This window comes from Aspergillus fischeri, genomic scaffold (genome assembly GCF_000149645.3).
Source record: "Aspergillus fischeri NRRL 181 1099437636252 genomic scaffold, whole genome shotgun sequence".
NCBI classification, from domain to species: Eukaryota; Fungi; Ascomycota; class Eurotiomycetes; order Eurotiales; family Aspergillaceae; genus Aspergillus; species Aspergillus fischeri.
In genome coordinates this window covers 1,902,280-1,921,266 of record NW_001509768.1, presented here as the reverse complement: position 1 = coordinate 1,921,266, position 18,987 = coordinate 1,902,280, and the positions used below count along the sequence as shown (strand labels likewise).

Below are 18,987 nucleotides of genomic sequence, written 5' to 3'. Positions count from 1 at the left end.
TAATGCAGCATACTGGGCTGTAACACGGAAATTCGTAGGACAATCTACCTAGCGTACTATGGCCATTTGACTTGAGTGTGGTGACCTACAACTAAGGAATAAAGAATGAAGCTGGATACACTTCCTGAATAGGCAGTTTAAATAATGTACAGGTGTACTAATGAGATAAGAATTTATGGAGTGGTAGAAAAGTAAGGGCTGACTAACGAGGCACAACCCCAGCAAACAAATACTTTCATGCTATACCTAGCTTGCCTTTGAAAGCAGATTATCTATAGATGAGATGTAAGTCAGTCTAGTGATTGAAAGGTCAAGGCGAATAAGCTTGATAGCCGCTGAGTATGCTGACACGTTGCCTGACGGCTCGACTATATAGCTTCCTACTCAATAGACAGGCTATTTTCATGATGTTTCAGGACGCGAATGCCCCGTGTAGCCCTTGGGAAGTGATATGTAACCAATCTCATATAGAAATTTCTGGTGAGAAGTGATTGGCTCGCTTCGTGTCCTCAAGGTGCGGTGCGCAGATCTTAAGAGGACGAGGTAGGCGAGGGTGTACACAAAGTTCTCCACTGTTGTTGGCATTTTACTAGCGTAGGCCATACCACAACCTCAGAAGAAGATGCTGGGTTCACTGACATCAATGTGTGCCTGGATAGTAAGCCTAACATGCTGCGTGCGCAGGCCGAGCGAGGCGAGACATGGACCAATCCCAATGTTGCTGCAAAGGTGCAGCCCACTTCAGCACTCGACCTGTTCTATGTCTATGAAGACCCGCATCTAAGCCGGCATGGATAAGTGCATAAGCCATGCATATACGAATGCATCGATCCCGCAATAGATGACTGCATGAAGTATGCATAGATTCGAGTATAAGATCAAGGCATTGTTTGGGGCTGGACGCACAATGCCCCAGCTTCATGGTGCGCAAACGCTTCGCTCCGGAATAGGCCAATCCCTCAGTTAGGAATACATGGCTGGTCTTTGCTCGTCTCAACCACCAGCGCGCGTTATCGTTAGGGTGTGCAGTCGGCGATGACCTAGGTTCATATGCAATACATATTCACGCGACTCATGCATTTGGGCTGCCATCACGCCAGCTAAATGTCCCCATGGTCCTTGTGGATGAAGCTGATTCCTGGTTCCCAAGGCATCCTGATGGTGGGTCCGGAAAGCACGAGTTGATTTAGCAAGGGAAGCCCACGTCCCAGTGCCCTTGTGCATGTAAGGATTGATTGAGAGGTGTCAATGCCAGACGATCGAGTCATAATGTATGCTCATACGCGGGATGAAGAGATGTTGATTTCATTCAACACAATCCTTTCGTTGAGAGACGGTGCTTCTTGATTTCTCAAGGAGTTTCATTGCGTTTCATGGCCTTCTCGCAGGCCTGACGAATCTCAGCCACCCCTTTAACGCCCTCCCACTTATCCAGCAGGGTCTGTATCTCCTCCCAATCATTGGTGGCCTCATCCTCCTTGCCCTCGGACAGAAGCTTCTGTAGCCGACTTGGTGCTTCAAGAACCCACTGTACTGTTTCCTTTTCTGCCTTTCGGCGGTCCGTTCCGTCTGTAGCCGTGGCCTCTCGCATGCGCCGCTGCTGCTCTTCGCCTTCCTGTATCAGACCTGTGGCCGTTTCGGCAACAAATGAAATAGCCGGACCGAGAGTCTTCGTCATAGTCAGAGGAGCGCCACGCTCGTCCATACTTCGGCGCATCTTGCCAATCGTTTCCACAGCCCGGATCAGCTTCGAGTAGTTGTCATAGACAAGGGCCTTGCGTTCACTGTCAAGTGTTTTGATATCGCCAACAAGAGTATTCTCCGCCTTGAGCACAGTCGCCAACGAAGAAGTAGCCAACAGATGATTAACGTAACGTTGAGGGTCGAAGTCCGGGCTATCCAATTCTGTTCCTGAAGCTACTACTGATGATGGACTGGACATGTCGCCGGCATCGGTGTGTCTGGGGATGCTGCGGGAGCGAAAGTTGCTTCCATTGCCTGAGGGATCAGCAGCGGAAGGCCTTAAATTGTAATAGTCCCGAAGTGCGGTGCGATTGCGTCTTGGATGGAGAGATGGAGAGACGGCTCGGGCTGTAGAAGGGGTTGACGAGGCACTTAGACCTCCGCCGACATTCGTATTCAAAGTGTCAAGAGATGGACGGCGTGATGATGCTGGCGTGGGTGAGTGTGCGCGAGAGGAAGCAATCGACGGACGGGGAGACGAGAGTGTCGACATTATGAGGGCAGGGCAGGACTTTCTGTGGCGAGCGAAAGACACCAAAGTGATTGTCGAAATGATATGACAGTCGGAGGAGAAACGTAAATGATAGGAGACGGAGTTAAGCAGTGGTCCGTGCTTCCCCCAAACCAGATTCGATCAGAAATCGAGAATAGCTTCACCTTTCAGATATTAGTCGGCTTGCAATATGTGCAATCAATATAGGCATGACACGATTTGCGTATACTCGTACATTTGCCGATTGAATTAAATACAGTCTGCAACCACGATGGCGAACATCCAAGCGCAAATATCTGCCGAACTACTCAACAGCAAATCCCTCCCCGTATCTCAATCCTGGCTGAATAACTTCATCTCCTCATCAACAGCATCTCAGCGCAATGTCCCTCTTTCTGCCATTATTCGAACCGCTCTATTCCGGATTCTCGCTTCAGATTTCAGGGAATCGCTATCAACAAGGACACCATCATTCCTACTCCCTGTTGACATATTCGATACTTCAGTTCAAGAAAGGTGTCTACAAGGCCCAGTCCCCTTGCAAATCGTGGATATAGAAGACATCGGAACAAGTTTATGGAGTCAAGTCGAAGCGATTGAGCGTATTGAACGCGGCGAGGCTATTCGGGGGCGCGAGATCGTGCGGACAGTCAACGTGGACGAAGACAGTGAGGAGCGCGCAGCACGTGCTGGTAATAACAGGACCGCAAATTCAGCGGCAAGCGGAGTCGGAAGTACTAGCAATGGCCCTCATCGATTGATACTACAGGATGCGGCAGGGACTCGAGCCGTAGCTATCGAGCTGAAACGCGTTGAAGGCATTGGGCTGGGTAAGATACCCATTGGCGCGAAACTCCTGTTGCGTGATGCGACGGTCGCCCGGGGTATGATTCTACTGACGCCTGAATGTGTAACCCTGCTTGGAGGCAAGATTGAGACTTTGGACCAAGCATGGAAAGAGGGAAGGAAGGCCAAGTTAACGGCTCGGATTACAGAGATGGAAAGGTCGCAGGTGTCGTGATCCCAAACATAAGATTCAAGGGGCGCTGAAGCGGCACATCCGGAGATCTAGTGACTTTCTCTGCACGATCTCCGTTTGTCAAAGAAGGCAAGCCTGGGTCATCTAAGTCTGCACATCAAGTGGCCTCTATCATAATACTCGGTCATGCCTATGGCTTTATCCACCAGGGTACATTGCATGCCTTTCTTGAACGTGGATGTCGTTGTGCACTAGTGAGCTACTGAAACCTTGTTCTACAGAAATGGCGACAAGCTATCTTGCCATGATTCTACCTTGACCCGAAAGCGCCAAGAACAAGGCCTGCTTTGCTTTAGAAGCATAATCGTAGCATTGATTGGTTGTGTACACAAGGTACGTATTTCTAAGCATCTAAAGTGTCTAATATCTACAGTACAACATTCCCTTGGGTCATCAAAGGGGTTAGACTAATTCTGACACAGCATACTTGAGCTCTTCCCAGCCACATTGCTTCCATGGTGCCACCATAATCGCCTTGATGGCATCACCTGCCTTGCCAGTCTGTGCATACGCTTCACAGAGGTCGACAGCATCCAGATTGCTCCGTGGTGGAACACTTCGCAGTGCTCTGTCAACAGCCATCTCCGCGGGATACAGTTCCTGAGATGCTGTTGCTAGCTCCTGCCAGCCTTGTGGCTGACCTGGCGATCTCATGACGGCAGCCGTGGCCTCTCCATGGCGTCTGAGGTCCTCTGGAATTTGCGAGTCCTCAGTCAGGCCCAAAGTAGAGATCGCCGTCAACAGCTTAGTCAACCTAGTCCGGTCGTGGATATCAATCTCATCTCTGGTGATCATGTTCTGAAGATCTGAAGCAACTGCTTCAAAGACATCCTTGTCGTCATCTAGTAGCGCAATCGTTCCCAAAAGTGACACCGCTCCAACATGGTCAGGGTGTTCTTCCATACAGTCAAACAGCTGCTGACGAGCCACGGTCCGCTCCTCATCACCACCCTTGGCCCACAGAACCTGTGCTAGGAGACATACCACCTCCGGTGCATTATCCGCCTCTTGCAAGGCGTCTCGGAACATGTCGATCGCGTTGTCCATTGACTTCAAGTAATAATGCGCCAATCCAGCAGTGAGATGAGCTGACAGACGTAGTTTTCTGTTTGCGTCCGGGTCGAATTTCTCCGCGTCTTCTTCACCAGACAGGGTAAGAGCAATTTCCGCTTTCTCTACTGCTTGCTCAAATTCTTGGCGTGCAAGAAGAACACGGGCCATGTCTGCATTCGACTGTGCGTATCTAGAGAGCGACGAGCTCGACTCAGACACCTCATACTCCGCCTCGACACCTGAACAGACGACGTGCAAGCTAGTCTCCGCATCTGAAAGCTCGCCAATTCTCTCGGCCATGAGAGCGGTAAGATGCATAAACTGTAAATTGGACGGGTCTTGAGAGGAAAGTTGCAGGAGCGCAAACAACGGCTGAATGAGCTGTGATATCTCATTCGATGCTGAAGAGTCTGAGAGGAGGCGGTCGAACAAGGTGAGCGTGTACTGGCGCCTCGGCAATGCGGATGAGGAGTTGGAGATGTCGAAGGCATGCTCAAAAAGACCTCTTGCTTCATGTGGGTCCCCAAATAGCAAAGCCAGGAATCCTTGGCCAACCCAGGCCAGAGAGTAGTCCGGATCGGTGGATTGCGCGCGCGTGAAAGCTTCATTGGCGAGTTGAATATCATTGTGAATGAGGTAAAGCGTCCCTAAGTTTGTCCACGCTTGTGCGCTTCTCTCGTTTAAATGCAAACTTCTCACAAAAGCATGTTGGGCAACCTTCGGGCTCATATTTGTAGTTGCCACACCCAGGGCGTTCCAAAACTCCGAATTGCCGGCTTCCAATTCAATCGCTCTCTTGAAGCAACGCATTGCTGTCTTCAGGAACCGGCGTGTCGGCTTCTTGCCCTTGTTGCCAGAATGCACCTGGACACATCTCAGAGCCCTGTATTCTGCCCATCCCAGATTGTACCAGGCGACTGCTTGGGCATGTACATCTTGCGCCGAGACATGAATAGCTCTCTTGTATGCGAGAATTGAGGCATATATACACTTATCTGACGGACTGATGGTGTCACTATCCTCATCAAGAAGCGACAAACAACCTTGGTCAAGCTCGTCTATTTCGGCGAATATATCGAAAGCCGAGGGCTCAACTTGAGTTGTAAGTAGCGCCTTCACCTCCTGATCTGGGAACTTGCTCGCCTTTCCTTTGACGTAAGTGAACATAGAGCAGGCGTCACCAACGGCCTTCCACAGATTGAAAATGTCCACACGTTCCTTCGCAAGCGATGCTGCAACGACTATGGCGTTGCGCGCCAGTTCAACAGAGTCATTGTACAAGCCGGATTCGAGGCTCTTCCAAGAACTTTCTGTGAGGGTCTGAAGCAACGCTATAGTCACCCCAAGCTCATTCGGTCGGAACTTCAAAACATCCTCATAGCGTGAGATGGCATCTTCAAATTCACCGAGCTCCCGTTTTACATTGGCGAGCATGTATCTTGCGAACCAAATATGCTCTCTTTCATCGGGTGAAAGAGCTGATTCTAATTGCTGAGCATGATCGAAAGCTTTCGCAGAGGCAATATATCTCCCAGAGTGATGGTAGCTTTCTCCAAGGCCAACCCACGAGTGGTAGTCGCCTGGTGAGATTCTCAGAGCTGCTTGAAACGAGACGATGCTTTGAGCATACTGCTGCTTGTTCATTTGAACAGTACCCAAAGCGGCATATGGCCAGCTATAGCCCCTTCTCTTCGAGCCCGGTGAAGGCTTTGCTTTGCCCGAATCAACGACGCGCTGAGCCACGGCTTCAACCAGATCCCATTCCTTTTGGTCTGCGAAGGTCCTCGCGAGCCGTTCAGCAGCTTCGATTTCGGACGCGGATAATTCAAACGCCTTGTGGAAGCACCTGCGTGCTCGTGTTTTGTCCTTTTTATAGTCCGCATAGTAGATACCCAAGCTGGTGTATGCAGGGGCAAAGTTGATGTTGGATTGTATGGATCCAAGGAAACTGGCATAAGCACCATTGCGATCCTTGCGCGCGGTTGGCGATGGATCAAGATCCCATTGACAATAACCTATACGGTAAAGGATCTCGCTCTTAAATTCGCGATTTGGCGACTCTATGTCTTGTAACTCGGCGAGCACATCCTGAAGACCATGCAGACCAGTCTCAAGGTCACCATTGAGAGCCTTACACCACGAAAGCTCGCCCCTGATCTTGAGGTTAGATGGGTCACGCTCTAGAGCACGCTCCAAGAAGTTGACGGCTTCAGCATAATCTTCGTCGACCTTGAGAATCAATCCAATGCCCAGCAGACAGGCTGTGGATGTTGGTTTTCTCTGCAGAATCTCTTCGAAGATTTCTTTAGCTTCCGGGTGATGCCGAGGGATCTGGTAGTAGATCAAAGAATTCGCCAGTAGAGTTTTTAGGCAGTCAGTAGTGTCGACTAGGCTTACCCCAGTCAGTCTGGCGAGATCTGTAATATTTGAGAGACCCTTCCGCGCGACATCCACAACGCTATCGTATTCTTCCAGCGACAAATAAAGCTCACCCATGATGCGGTTTGCGACGACAGAGGAGCGAGATGCTTCGAGGCCTTCCACCATCATTAACAAGCGATCCTGTACAGCCAGCTCGTGATTATCGCCGTTTCCGTTCTCAGTCTCTTCCTCAGTTGGTGTAGATTCCTTCGTCTCCTTCGTCTCCTTCGGAAAGGGGGAGAGGTCACTGGCTAAGAAGCCTTTCAGAATCTTCGTAAGTCCATCTTCTGGAAAAAATTCGATGAAGTCCTTCAGGAAATTGAGGTCCCACTCTGAGAAGCTTTGAACGTCTTGCCACTCAAGTACAATCTTCCAGGCCAGCTCAAAGGGGTGTTTAATGATGACCATGTCGCGAGCAGCTTGCAAGACCTCAGCACGCTTTTCGGCCTTCTCGGTTGGCGGGAGAACAATCAGTATATCATAGGCTCGCTGGAGAAGCTTTTCTTCGTAGGTACGTCGAACTTGGTCATCATGGGTCCAATCTATGATCCCACGATATAGCTGCTCAAGCTCCCCACGTTTGAAAGCCTCTCTTTTCACCTCCATGGTTACATGATCGATTCTCGCACCGAGTCGGGTCCTTCGCTCTCCAATTTCTCTATTAATAAACTCCTTTTCTTCGGATTCTGTCATTTCTATGAGGCGGAGGTATGTATGGGAAGGATGTGGTATCCGTCCTTCGAGGTAGACATAAAGCGGACTCGTTGGGAGGTGTAGTTCGAGGGCCTTCTTATATTGCGAACGAGTGCCCTGTTTCTTTACGAACTTGATATATTTGTCCACGACATCCTGGCAACGGTGCTTGTCGTCACTAGCATCAGATTAGCACCTGTTCTCCGTATATACAGCGTCGAACACGAGACGTACACTTCGGCGAATATTTGCCCGAGTCTCAGAGCTGCCTCATGATAAGCATCTAGCTTAAAGCCTCCCTGCTTCTCGTAGAGATTGATCAATCCCTGCCACGCTGTCTTGTCGTCGGATTTTGCTCGAGTTGCTGCAAGATATGCGCGCTCCGATTCTTCATTTTTGTTTAGTTTATCCAGCGCTAGGCCAAGGAAGACGTTTCTAGTCACAGAATTGAGATTAGCTCCAAGTCGAATTAGCAAGCTTGGTGTTCACATACGCATGATAGTTTTGGGGCTCTTGCTTCACCACCGCTTTGGCTTTTTCGGCAGCATCTTCAAAATCCCTGGAGTCCAGCGCAATGCGCACTGCCTTCAGAGCCGATTTTGTTGACATGCTGGACAGCTCACTTCGTTGCCCTGCCGTAATGGCAGCTTTGGATGTGGATGCCTCTCAGCTAGCTGGCTATTCAAACGAATAGTGTGATTTGTGGGGAAAGTCAAGCGGCCGATACGTCAGAGGCCGATCCCGTGGTCTCCGTTATCTCGTATTCGTATCACTACCTAGAGAGGTACTCTCTCCAGTCCGCAACTAAGTGACCTCTGTGATGCTTGCTGATCTATAATGTTCATTTAAGATTATGAAGAACGACATATGACCTTCCAAATTTGTTAGAATTTTTTTTTTCTCAGGTTTTCTTTGTTGTTTGATCCTCAGTACTTGTTGATGATCAGGTTAGGCGGTCATTAACCAGCAGTTCATCAAGCTATCAGAGGGTCAGTGCTCGCATTGATCATTCACTTGATCATGACCAAACATTTTGCATGTTGCTGCTGACTTTTCTATGCATATGGTAGATTCTGCCCGATAGTTTTGTTGGAAACTGCCCTATTAACTATACTCGCCTAGAGGACTACTCACCGTCGATTTGCTGCGGAGGTCGTCTGCCTATATTGTCCTCCCCTTCTCTGCACCCGTCAGCATACGAGACCTTCAGTCACATAGTTACTATGGGTGTGCTACGGCTTAGAGTCGACGGTCAGACGTTCAGGGACCCTGACAATCGTGAAATCACTTTGAGAGGCATCAATGTAGCCGGTGAGGCCAAATATCCCAAGAAACCCGATATCCCCTCTTACGTGTCGGATGGCTTCTTCGATGCCGATGATGTCTCATTCGTCGGTCGACCATTTTCTCTTGACGATGCGCACACACACTTCTCCAGATTACGAAAATGGGGTTACAATACCATTAGATATGTTTTCACCTGGGAAGCCATCGAGCATGAGGGCCCGGGTAAATATGACGATGAATGGATCTCATTCACTATCGAGGTTCTTCGGATTGCAAAGCAGTATGAATTTTACGTCTTCCTTGATCCGCATCAGGACGTTGTACGTTTTCGATGAAACCTAGTCCCAGAAAAGAGCTCTGTGTAGCTGACAGCCTGAAGTGGTCGAGACTCTCGGGGGGTTCCGGTGCCCCGGCATGGACACTCTACGCTGCAGGTTTTAATCCCAGAGGCTTCAAGAAGACTGAGGCAGCCCTAGTCCAAAACACTTTCGATGATCCGGCCGAATTCCCGAAAATGATATGGAGCACTAACTACACGAGACTTGTCAGTCAGACGATGTTCACGTTGTTCTATGGAGGCAGGGATTTCGCGCCGAAGGCGATCATAGATGGCATGAACATTCAGGACTATCTCCAGGGTCATTTCATTGCCGCGTGCAGATATTTTGCCCAGAAAATTCACGAGGCCGGGGACATCGAGAACGAAGTAGTCATTGGCTGGGAAAGCATGAATGAGCCTAATAGAGGGCTGATTGGGGTGCAAGATATTTCTGTGATTCCACCTGAGCAGCAACTGCAGTTAGGGACGTCGCCTACTGCTTTTCAGGGCATGTTGACGGGCTCTGGGAGAGCATGCGAAGAGTCTACCTGGGCTTTCGGCGGATTTGGTCCCTACCAGACAGGCAGGGAGCTCGTGGACCCCGAGGGCGAGACCGCGTGGCTTCCGGCTGATTACGATGACACCAAGTATGGCTGGGTCAGGGATCCTGGGTGGAAGCTTGGAGAATGTCTTTGGGCTCAACATGGCGTCTGGGATCCGTCCTCAGATCAACTTCTGCGAAAGGATTATTTCGCCAAAAAGCCTCAAACTGGTGAACCTTTGAACTATGACAAATTCACCAATACGTATTTCATGGAGCATTACAGAGCTTATAGAGATGCTCTCAGGAGTGTCTGGCCGGAAGCCATCATTTTCTGCCAACCCCCTGTCATGGAGGTGCCTCCCGATCTAAAGGGAACAGTTGACGACGACCCCAACATGGTCCATGCTGTGCATTATTACGATGGTATTACTCTATTGACGAAGCATTGGTGAGTGAAACAGCCTGAGTGTGGACTATTCTACTGACTGCCTCAGGAATCGCCTTTACAACGTCGATGTCATAGGCGTCCTTCGTGGAAAATATCTCACGCCCGCATTCGCCGTCAAAATTGGGGAAACAGCGATTCGCAATTGCCTGCGTGATCAGCTCAAGTTTCTAAGGGATGAGAGTTTGAGATATATGGGGACTCATCCTTTGATTTTCACGGAGATCGGCATTCCGTTCGATATGGACGACAGACATGCATACAAGACAGGAGACTATAGCGGGCAAGTCAGTGCTATGGACGCGAACCATTTCGCAATCGAAGGCAGCACCGCCAACGGATTCACGTTATGGTTATATACAACATCCGTAAGTATATCTATGCTACCTCGCGCCGAGAGTTTTCATACATTCAGCAACTGACGCATATGTCAGAACAATCATGAATGGGGTGACAACTGGAACGGGGAAGACTTGTCGATATACTCTCTGGACGATCTAGAACTGCCAAGTGGCAAGCTTCTTGCTTTTGAGAACGAATCCCAACACGATCCTCAGTCTCCAGCATACTCTGAGAGCCAACGCAACACCGAGAGCTACCGAGTGGGTCCACGCGATTTGAAACAGGCTCTTCAATCACCCTCTATATCATCCGAGATCTCTCAGTCATCCCAGGACAAGCTAGGGTTCCGGGCTGCAGAGGCATGGGTTCGTCCGAGTCCAGTCATAACAAACGGCCAGATATTGCAGTACGGGTTCGATCTCAAGAATTGTGTATTCAGCATGAGACTACTTGGGGAAAAGAAAGGGCTGGGACAAGAAGCAGCAACGGAGATTTATCTCCCTGACTTCCACTTCCCAGACACTCACACTGTAGTTTCTGTCAGCGCTGGAGAGTGGACGATTGACTATCCAGAGATACATTCCGTCAAATGTCAGCGCTTACGCTGGTGGCATCCCGAGGGTGATCACAACATAAAGATTCAGGGCGTCAAACGCAAGCCCGGCGAACCAACAGTCTCTGGAGAGGAGCTATCGTATCTTGAGCAATGCCAGAAAGGCGGATGCAGTATGATGTAGAGCTACTGGGTCTAACTTGGGAATACTTGCATCTGTGTCGGATCTCAGAAGATTTAGATAGTTTTGAGTGGGATTTACTGCCTTCTCTGATCATTTTCATCGTCATCATTATTCAATCTTACTCTATATCTTCGTACTCGACTATTCACACCTTACCTGCCAACACATCCCGACTGGAGGCCATGCTCGCCTTGAGGCCGTATGGGTTATCGCTCAGGATGCGCAGGTACGTGTATGCATCACACTTGTAGTAGATAGGCCTCTCGTCTGTATTTATAAGTTCCAGATCTACCATCCGTTCAAGCACACGTTTCACGTCCTGCCTATCCGCATAATCTTTCGTGTAGATTGCGATCAACCGCGGCCTCCCTGAGCCATCGTCCGTCGCAACCTTGGCCGCATCGCCCAATTTCCCAGACACGGTCCCAGTCGCGACAGCCTCCCAATACTTATCCACTCGATCGGCGGTTATAAACATCATCCATTTCCCAGACACGACACCCGTTTTCCGCGCCAGCGCGAAGATATCCTGCTCCAATGTCCGCCGCAACGGGTTCAGCTTGCGCGTCAGCGCTGCCTTGGATTTAGACCTCGAGCGATCATGCTCCGCTTCCAGCTCTGCTTTCTGGTCCTCGAATCTGTGAAGTAGTTCGGCTCCCTCACGGACCAGTTTGGCGATAGCCTGCTCGTCTGGATCGATTCTACGGTGCGGGTTCGTGACGTATATCCATGGCCCGACGTCTTTCTCTTTTGTCGTAGATGGAGGCAGGCGCGCTATGAAGTCGTTGACGGGCTCTTTTGGGCTGCGCGCATTGCGGCGCAGTGTTGTGGCAGGGATCTCGGCGAGCAGGTCTGTATCTAAAGACGGTTCGCCTTTAGTTTGGTCGCCATCGGAGGCTGTAGGGAGGGCCTTGGGAGCTCGTAATCCATGCTGAATTGTGGATAGCAGATATGGATGGATGTTTGTCCAGTACGGTACTGGATCGTAGGATTGGGCTAGCTCTTCCAAACGGGATTTCTCTGCGTCATCGCCTATTGTTCTCAATAGTTAGGATATATCGACATTAAAACCAGATCCGCGAAGATATCTGTACCGTAGAAACTGGACTCATCGGAAAATATCTCATCAAGATCATCATTCGTGACCTGACGGGACTTTGGCATTGTGTTAGTTTTGATGCTGGGGTACCTTGGTTGAAATGATGAATGCGATGGTTGCTGATAACACGACGTCAGTCTTATCGTAGGTGGAGTTGCGGTGCAGATACCATCATACGACCACTATAAACGAGACAATAGCAGGAAGAGGATGATGTAGAATGAAGCCAGAAGTTTTTGAGCTAGATATCCCTGTCTGAACTCGCAATTAGACTAGACCTAGCCTCCAGCCAGCATGAAGTCAAGTACTTGGACAAAGAGTCTAATCAGTGCTCAACAATATCCCACCTGACAGGTAGGATGCGATCAACTGAGCTTCAGATTGACGAAATTGCATTTATTCGACCTTCTTCTCAAAAGACCAATATAATCTGCAAGTGTGATTGCTAAGTCAAGGTCTCGTATATTTCCGATCAGGGGGATATCCATAGTAGCTGACGGTGTATGCATCACACATTGGCCTCCCAACAGAGGATATAGCTCGACGTTGCCCCTAATCTCAAATGCTGGAATTGTTGGATCAGTTCAAACGCCTGATAGTGAGCAGAGAAAAAGGTGGGTTCTTCTAGACATTGATTGCTCCTGTTCGTTAGTCCGAGGATTGAGGGTGGAAGTATATAATCTGTTCCAATGCATGGGTTTTGCCTTTCCCAGCAGTGGAGTTGGAATTTCATTCGATAGAGAGTGTCGTAGCCACACAACCCTTCCCGAGTAGCCAACGATGAAAGACTAGTCTTCAGACATTATCAACCTCTAACCGAGATCTCTAATTGTCAATTGAAAGCATGAAGTTATTACTGCGATACTTCGTACCTCCTACAGAGGCTCAAAATCGGTGTACCTGGCAGCTTCTCACCGCCGGGCCCATCATTGGACCACGGGACTCGCTTATTGGCTCGCCGCCTGGAAACACACCCGACCTCAATAAGTCCACGTTACCGCCATCGTTAGGTGTCCAGACTATCTGTCCCCATAGTCCAGACGTTTCTCGCTTCGCTCCTATCCATTCACCCTGTGGCAGTGGATGAGGTGATCACGTCTGTGATCTTCTTTATATCAGTGTGCGGAGCTTGCTACTGAATGGTGCGGCTCCGGCCAGCTTTCCAAGATGCAGTCCTCCCCAAACATGCTTACCAAGGTACGTTGCTCCCCCTCTGTTACCCCTTATCCCCGCGCAAACCAAGCCACTCAACTAAACAATTGCTTTACGAATAGTTCGAGTCGAAGTCGTCTCGTGCGAAGGGAATTGCTTTTCACCCTAAACGGTCAGTCCTGGATGGACTGCTTAACGCGTTGCAATCGAGAGACGCTGACCCTGGAACAGACCATGGATCCTTGTTTCACTCCACTCGTCGACGATTCAATTATGGGATTATCGCATGGGAACGTTGATTGATCGCTTTGAAGAGCACGATGGACCTGTCCGCGGCATCGACTTCCACCCGACACAACCCCTCTTCGTCTCTGGAGGCGACGACTACAAGATTAAGGTCTGGAGTCTTCAAACCCGGAGATGTCTTTTCACCTTGAACGGGCATCTCGACTACGTGCGCACGGTATTCTTCCACCGAGAACTTCCTTGGATCCTCTCTGCCTCCGACGATCAAACAATAAGAATATGGAATTGGCAGAACAGATCATTGAGTAAGTGGGCTCCGACCATTTGTCCCGACAAGCAAGGCTGACTTGAGTTCCAGTCTGCACAATGACAGGCCACAACCATTATGTGATGTGCGCGCAGTTCCATCCGACGGAGGACCTAATCGCTTCCGCGTCGCTTGATCAGTCTGTTCGCATTTGGGATATTTCCGGGCTGCGAAAGAAGCATTCGGCACCGACATCAATGACATTCGAAGACCAGATGGCTCGAGCCAACCCAAGCCAGGCCGACATGTTTGGAAACACTGACGCTGTTGTGAAATTTGTCCTGGAGGGCCACGACCGAGGTGTGAACTGGGTGTCTTTCCACCCAACTCTACCTCTGATTGTCTCCGCGGGAGACGATCGCCTTGTCAAGCTGTGGAGAATGAGTGGTACGTGGCAAAGATGCTGTTGTTCTTTGTTCAAATGATTTTCTGACACTATAGTGTAGACACGAAAGCCTGGGAAGTCGATACATGCCGAGGTCATTTCCAGAACGCCTCCGCTTGTCTATTCCACCCCCACCAGGATTTGATCCTCTCCGTCGGCGAAGACAAGACCATTCGAGTGTGGGATTTGAACAAGAGAACCTCGGTACAGTCTTTCAAACGTGACGTGGATCGGTTCTGGGTCATTGCTGCCCACCCCGAGATCAACCTCTTTGCAGCTGGTCACGACACCGGCGTCATGGTCTTCAAGCTGGAGAGAGAAAGACCCGCGTCGGCCGTTTACCAAAACCAATTGTTTTACATCACCAAGGAGAAGCATGTCAAATCATACGACTTTGCCAAGAATGTTGAGTCGCCGCCGATGCTTTCACTACGCAAGTTAGGATCACCCTGGGTGCCGCCAAGAACTCTCTCTTACAACCCAGCTGAGCGCGCCATTCTCGTCACATCTCCCACCGACGGTGGTGCGTACGAGCTGATCCACCTTCCGAGGGATGCAACTGGCGCAGTCGAGCCGACAGACGTCAAGCGCGGCCAGGCTTCTTCCGCCGTCTTCGTCGCCCGTAATCGATTTGCTGTCTTCAGCCAGGCCAATCAACAGGTGGACATCAAGGATCTGAGCAACTCTACGACAAAAACTATTAAGCCGCCTTCTGGAACTACTGATATTTACTTTGGCGGAACCGGAGCTCTGCTCTTCATTACACCCACCTCCGTGGTTCTCTTTGACATCCAACAGAAGAAGCAGCTGGCAGAGCTTGCAGTGAGCGGTGTCAAGTACGTTGTTTGGTCTAATGACGGGCTCTATGCTGCTTTGCTCAGCAAGCATAATGTTACTATTGTTACCAAGTCTCTCGAGCAAGTGAGCAGCCTGCACGAGACCATTCGCATCAAGAGCGCGGCGTGGGATGACGCAGGCGTCCTTCTTTACTCGACCTTGAACCACGTCAAATACTCTCTTCTAAATGGGTATGTAAAGATTTCCCTCTTCATTAGCTGATGTCGATGCCGATGCTAACAAACTTGTAGCGACAACGGTATAATCCGTACTTTGGACCACACCGTGTACCTCGTCAAGGTGAAGGGCAGAAGCGTTTACTGTCTGGATCGCAATGCCAAGCCCAGAGTTCTCGAAATTGATCCTACCGAGTACCGCTTCAAGCTCGCCCTGGTCAAGCGCAACTACGACGAGATGCTGCAGATCATCAAGACCTCTAGCTTGGTCGGGCAAAGCATCATTTCGTATCTGCAAAAGAAGGGCTACCCTGAGATTGCCCTGCAGTTCGTGCAGGACCCTCAGACTCGTTTTGAGCTTGCTCTCGAGTGTGGCAACCTGGAAGTTGCCATCGAGATGGCACGCGAGCTGGACCGCCCGAAGTTGTGGAGCAGACTGGGAATGGAAGCTCTGGCTCACGGCAACCATCAAACTGTGGAGATGACGTATCAGAAGCAAAGGAACTTCGACAAGCTTTCATTCCTTTACTTGTCCACCGGTGATTCTGAAAAATTGGCCAGGATGGCCAAGATTGCGGAGCATCGCGGGGACTTCACGTCTCGCTTCCAGAATGCTATCTACCGTGGCGATGTTGAAGATCGGATTCAGATGTTCAAGGAAGTCGATTTGTGTAAGTGATTTTGTGATCAACGTGACCATACTCGACTAACTCTCAAGCAGACCCTCTCGCCTATCTCACCGCCAAGTCTCACGGCTTGACTGAAGAGGCTGAATCCATTCTCGAAGCTTGCGGGTTGACCGAAGATCAGATCACCCTTCCCACAACCGAGGAGCCCCTGCGGGTGCCTCAGCCCATTGTCCCTACTTTTAAGTCGAATTGGCCCGTTAAGGCTGCAGCTCATTCGTCGTTTGAGAAGGCGTTGCTTGGAGAAGTGGGTGTGGAAGATGAGGAGGCTGCCGCCCTTGGCCTCGAGCCCGAGGAAGAAGGCGAGGAGGCCGTTCTGGCCCGTGAGACTCTTGAAGATGAAGAGGAAGATGTTGCCGGCTGGGACATGGGTGAAGAGATCAACGTGGAGGAGGATGTCGACTTCGTTAACGTCGACAGCGCAGAGGCTGGCGCAGGCAGCTCTGAGGCCGACCTTTGGGCTCGCAACTCTCCCCTGGCGGCTGATCATGTCGCTGCTGGTTCGTTCGATACCGCCATGCAACTTCTCAATCGCCAAGTTGGTGCTGTCAACTTCGCTCCTCTCAAGAGTCGCTTCCTCGAAGTATATAAGGCGTCCAGGACTTACCTTCCCGCCACCGCCGGGCTTCCTCCTTTGGTTAACTACGTGCGACGCACTGTTGAGGAGACTGACAGCCGCAAAGTCCTGCCTATTATACCCAAGGATCTTGAGACGATTGCCAACGTCGACCTTCAGGAGGGTTACGCTGCAATGAGAGCTAACAGACTGGAGGATGGTGTGAAGATTTTCAAGGGAATTTTGCATTCTGTTCTTCTCAACACCGTGTCATCCGAAGCCGAGGTCGAGCAGGCGAAGAAGATTATCGAGACTGCTCGGGAATACATTCTTGCCATGTCTATCGAACTTGAACGCCGCTCCCTATCAACGGATACCCCCGAGAACCTCAAGAGGAGTCTCGAGCTCTCTGCCTACTTCACCATCCCCAAGCTGGAGGTCGCTCATCGTCAGCTTGCACTGATGGCTGCAATGAAGTTTGCCTTTGCCAACAAGAACTTTTCGTCTGCCCTGAGCTTTGCCAACCGTATGTTGGCCAACGGAGGCTCGGCTAAGCTTCTTGATCAGGTAAGCCTTTTGTGCTTTTTCAAATCGCTGTGTTCTATGCGATACTAATCCAACCTATAGGCCAAGAAAATCAAGGCACAGTGCGAGCGTAGCCCGCAAGACAAGATCGATATCGAGTTCGACCAGTTCGCCGAATTTGACATCTGCGCCGCCTCATTCACTCCTATCTACGGCGGTTCTCCTAGCGTGTCGGATCCTTTCACCGGCGCCAAGTATCATGAACAGTACAAGGGTACCGTGTGTCGGATATCTGAAGTGACGGAGATTGGAGCACCGGCTAGCGGTCTACGTCTGTTCGTTCCCGGCCAGTAGTAAAGATAATGTATTGATGGGCTTTTCGCAATTGTATTATCTCCCTGCTTTTGATGATTTCCACCCATAAAATATATTCTCCATAGTCGGGAAGTGGTTTGTTTTGGGGGGGCGTCAAGGAACGAGGACGCCTTCTGCATTCTAGATGTGTGGTTCCGTTGCGCCTTTTTCATTCAGCGATTTTCTATTTATATCTCACCTTTGCGATATCTTCCAATCGAGATGATACAGACTTAAGTGCTTTGCATGATGTTGCTAGGGAAAAGTGTGTCTGTTCGCTCAAACGAGCTAGTCTTCCCTTGCTCGAATATTGAGTAGAGATATCTTTCTGTTAGCGAGTCGTCTATAAGTACAATATGCCAAATATACAGTCAAGGAATATATCCATCTATTGCAGTCCGTAAGAAGCCGATCAATCGCAGCTCCCGTCCTTCCAACCGGTCCTCCACCTCTCCTCCCAGAACCGACAATCAAACTCCTTCTTCCCCAGCTTCCGATTCACCTCATTATGCGCCTCACACATCCACGTCCCGAAGTCAGCTCGCCCAGATAACCGCGGTGCATTCCGGCCGCTCGGCTCCGCCATCCACGTCCGGAAGTCCTCCGCACATACCCAGCAGGGATACAGTCGCGAGAAAAGGCTCAGGAACGACCGCATCTCACTCTGCTGCTCTGGCGACGCCTTGGCGGGGTATGCGGCCGTCAGGGAGTGCAGAAACGTCCAGGTTGAGCGGCCCAGTTCCTCGACGTCTGGGGGGCATTGGGCTTGCATTGGTGACGGGGCAGGGGCGGATGCGGAGGCGTTGGAGGCGGTTGCTGCTGGGGCGGTCCCAGCTGCGGTCTGGCTTTTGGCTTGTTTTGTCAATGCGCGCCAGGATGCGGCGGAGGTGCAGAGGCGGCAGCTGTTCTGTTGTTAGATTTCCTGGCGCGGGCTGTAGGGCGTAGAGACAACGTACGGTTTCCCATCCTTGTCTAGGATCACCCCGTTGGGCAGTTTGGTCATGCCTGCGGGCACATCGTCGTCTTTGGGGGCTGTGGAGGAACTTGCGGCGGCGGGGGTTTGGTGGGGGAAGAGCGATTTGGGGAGTTTCGGTTGTGTTTCTGATTCCTGTGGGCGAGGATCTGACATGGTGATAGTCGGTTTAGGTACGATGGTCTCGATGCTGCGCTGGAGAATGCGGAGGATGGCGGAGAAGCAAATTGATACCTCGATTGAGTGCTACGCTCCGGGGCACCCTGCTAACGAAGATACGGACAACAAGTAAAGCGCCAAGGAAAGATGCGGGATATCGGCAGATTAGCCTCAACGCAAAGGCAAAAAGTGATGATAGAAAGCAGCTGCAATGCTGGATGGAAGCTCGGGGATATTTCTATATCGGCTTTGTCAGCACAGATGCGCCGATAGTCTAATCTAGATAGAGCTCGGCGCGACGATAACATCCGGCAGGGATACTCTGACGTATACACTAGTGCGTGATTAGTGCTGTGCATAGATGATTATTGATCTTTAGGTGCGCTCAAGTTTCAACACCATTCAATTCATCTAGC

General features: G+C 50.4%; 7 protein-coding genes across 7 annotated transcripts, besides 1 other annotated feature; 3 read left to right on the top strand and 4 right to left on the bottom strand.

The window, feature by feature from the left end:
* Positions 1 to 1,351: 1,351 nt before the first annotated feature.
* Positions 1,352 to 2,236, bottom strand: NFIA_068330 (COG1/VPS51 family protein; the record flags this gene model as incomplete). The annotated part of the gene is made up of 1 exon (XM_001263560.1): positions 1,352 to 2,236. The coding sequence occupies one exon, from the start codon at positions 2,234 to 2,236 to the stop codon at positions 1,352 to 1,354; it is 885 nt and encodes a 294-aa protein (XP_001263561.1).
* Positions 2,237 to 2,507: 271 nt separating this feature from the next.
* NFIA_068320 (OB fold domain-containing protein) lies at positions 2,508 to 3,257 on the top strand (the record flags this gene model as incomplete). The annotated part of the gene is made up of 1 exon (XM_001263559.1): positions 2,508 to 3,257. The coding sequence occupies one exon, from the start codon at positions 2,508 to 2,510 to the stop codon at positions 3,255 to 3,257; it is 750 nt and encodes a 249-aa protein (XP_001263560.1).
* A 420-nt stretch (positions 3,258 to 3,677) lies between these two features.
* Positions 3,678 to 8,051, bottom strand: NFIA_068310 (SKI complex subunit tetratricopeptide repeat protein SKI3; the record flags this gene model as incomplete). Its single annotated transcript, XM_001263558.1, has 3 exons — positions 3,678 to 7,620; positions 7,677 to 7,877; positions 7,936 to 8,051. 3 exons carry the CDS (start codon positions 8,049 to 8,051, stop codon positions 3,678 to 3,680), a joined length of 4,260 nt encoding a protein of 1,419 aa, XP_001263559.1.
* Positions 6,956 to 6,979: a microsatellite.
* Positions 8,052 to 8,665: 614 nt separating the features above from the next.
* On the top strand, positions 8,666 to 11,116 carry NFIA_068300 (sterylglucosidase 1; the record flags this gene model as incomplete). Its single annotated transcript, XM_001263557.1, has 4 exons — positions 8,666 to 9,049; positions 9,109 to 10,040; positions 10,087 to 10,405; positions 10,472 to 11,116. 4 exons carry the CDS (start codon positions 8,666 to 8,668, stop codon positions 11,114 to 11,116), a joined length of 2,280 nt encoding a protein of 759 aa, XP_001263558.1.
* Positions 11,117 to 11,261: 145 nt separating this feature from the next.
* On the bottom strand, positions 11,262 to 12,280 carry NFIA_068290 (DUF1917 domain-containing protein; the record flags this gene model as incomplete). The annotated part of the gene is made up of 2 exons (XM_001263556.1): positions 11,262 to 12,148; positions 12,211 to 12,280. 2 exons carry the CDS (start codon positions 12,278 to 12,280, stop codon positions 11,262 to 11,264), a joined length of 957 nt encoding a protein of 318 aa, XP_001263557.1.
* A 1,102-nt stretch (positions 12,281 to 13,382) lies between these two features.
* Positions 13,383 to 17,439, top strand: NFIA_068280 (coatomer subunit alpha; the record flags this gene model as incomplete). Its single annotated transcript, XM_001263555.1, has 8 exons — positions 13,383 to 13,412; positions 13,490 to 13,539; positions 13,599 to 13,918; positions 13,972 to 14,307; positions 14,367 to 15,333; positions 15,394 to 15,989; positions 16,040 to 17,127; positions 17,188 to 17,439. The coding sequence occupies 8 exons, from the start codon at positions 13,383 to 13,385 to the stop codon at positions 17,437 to 17,439; spliced, it is 3,639 nt and encodes a 1,212-aa protein (XP_001263556.1).
* Positions 17,440 to 17,851: 412 nt separating this feature from the next.
* On the bottom strand, positions 17,852 to 18,568 carry NFIA_068270 (flavin-linked sulfhydryl oxidase; the record flags this gene model as incomplete). The annotated part of the gene is made up of 2 exons (XM_001263554.1): positions 17,852 to 18,341; positions 18,396 to 18,568. 2 exons carry the CDS (start codon positions 18,566 to 18,568, stop codon positions 17,852 to 17,854), a joined length of 663 nt encoding a protein of 220 aa, XP_001263555.1.
* Between the last annotated feature and the right edge of the window lie 419 nt (positions 18,569 to 18,987).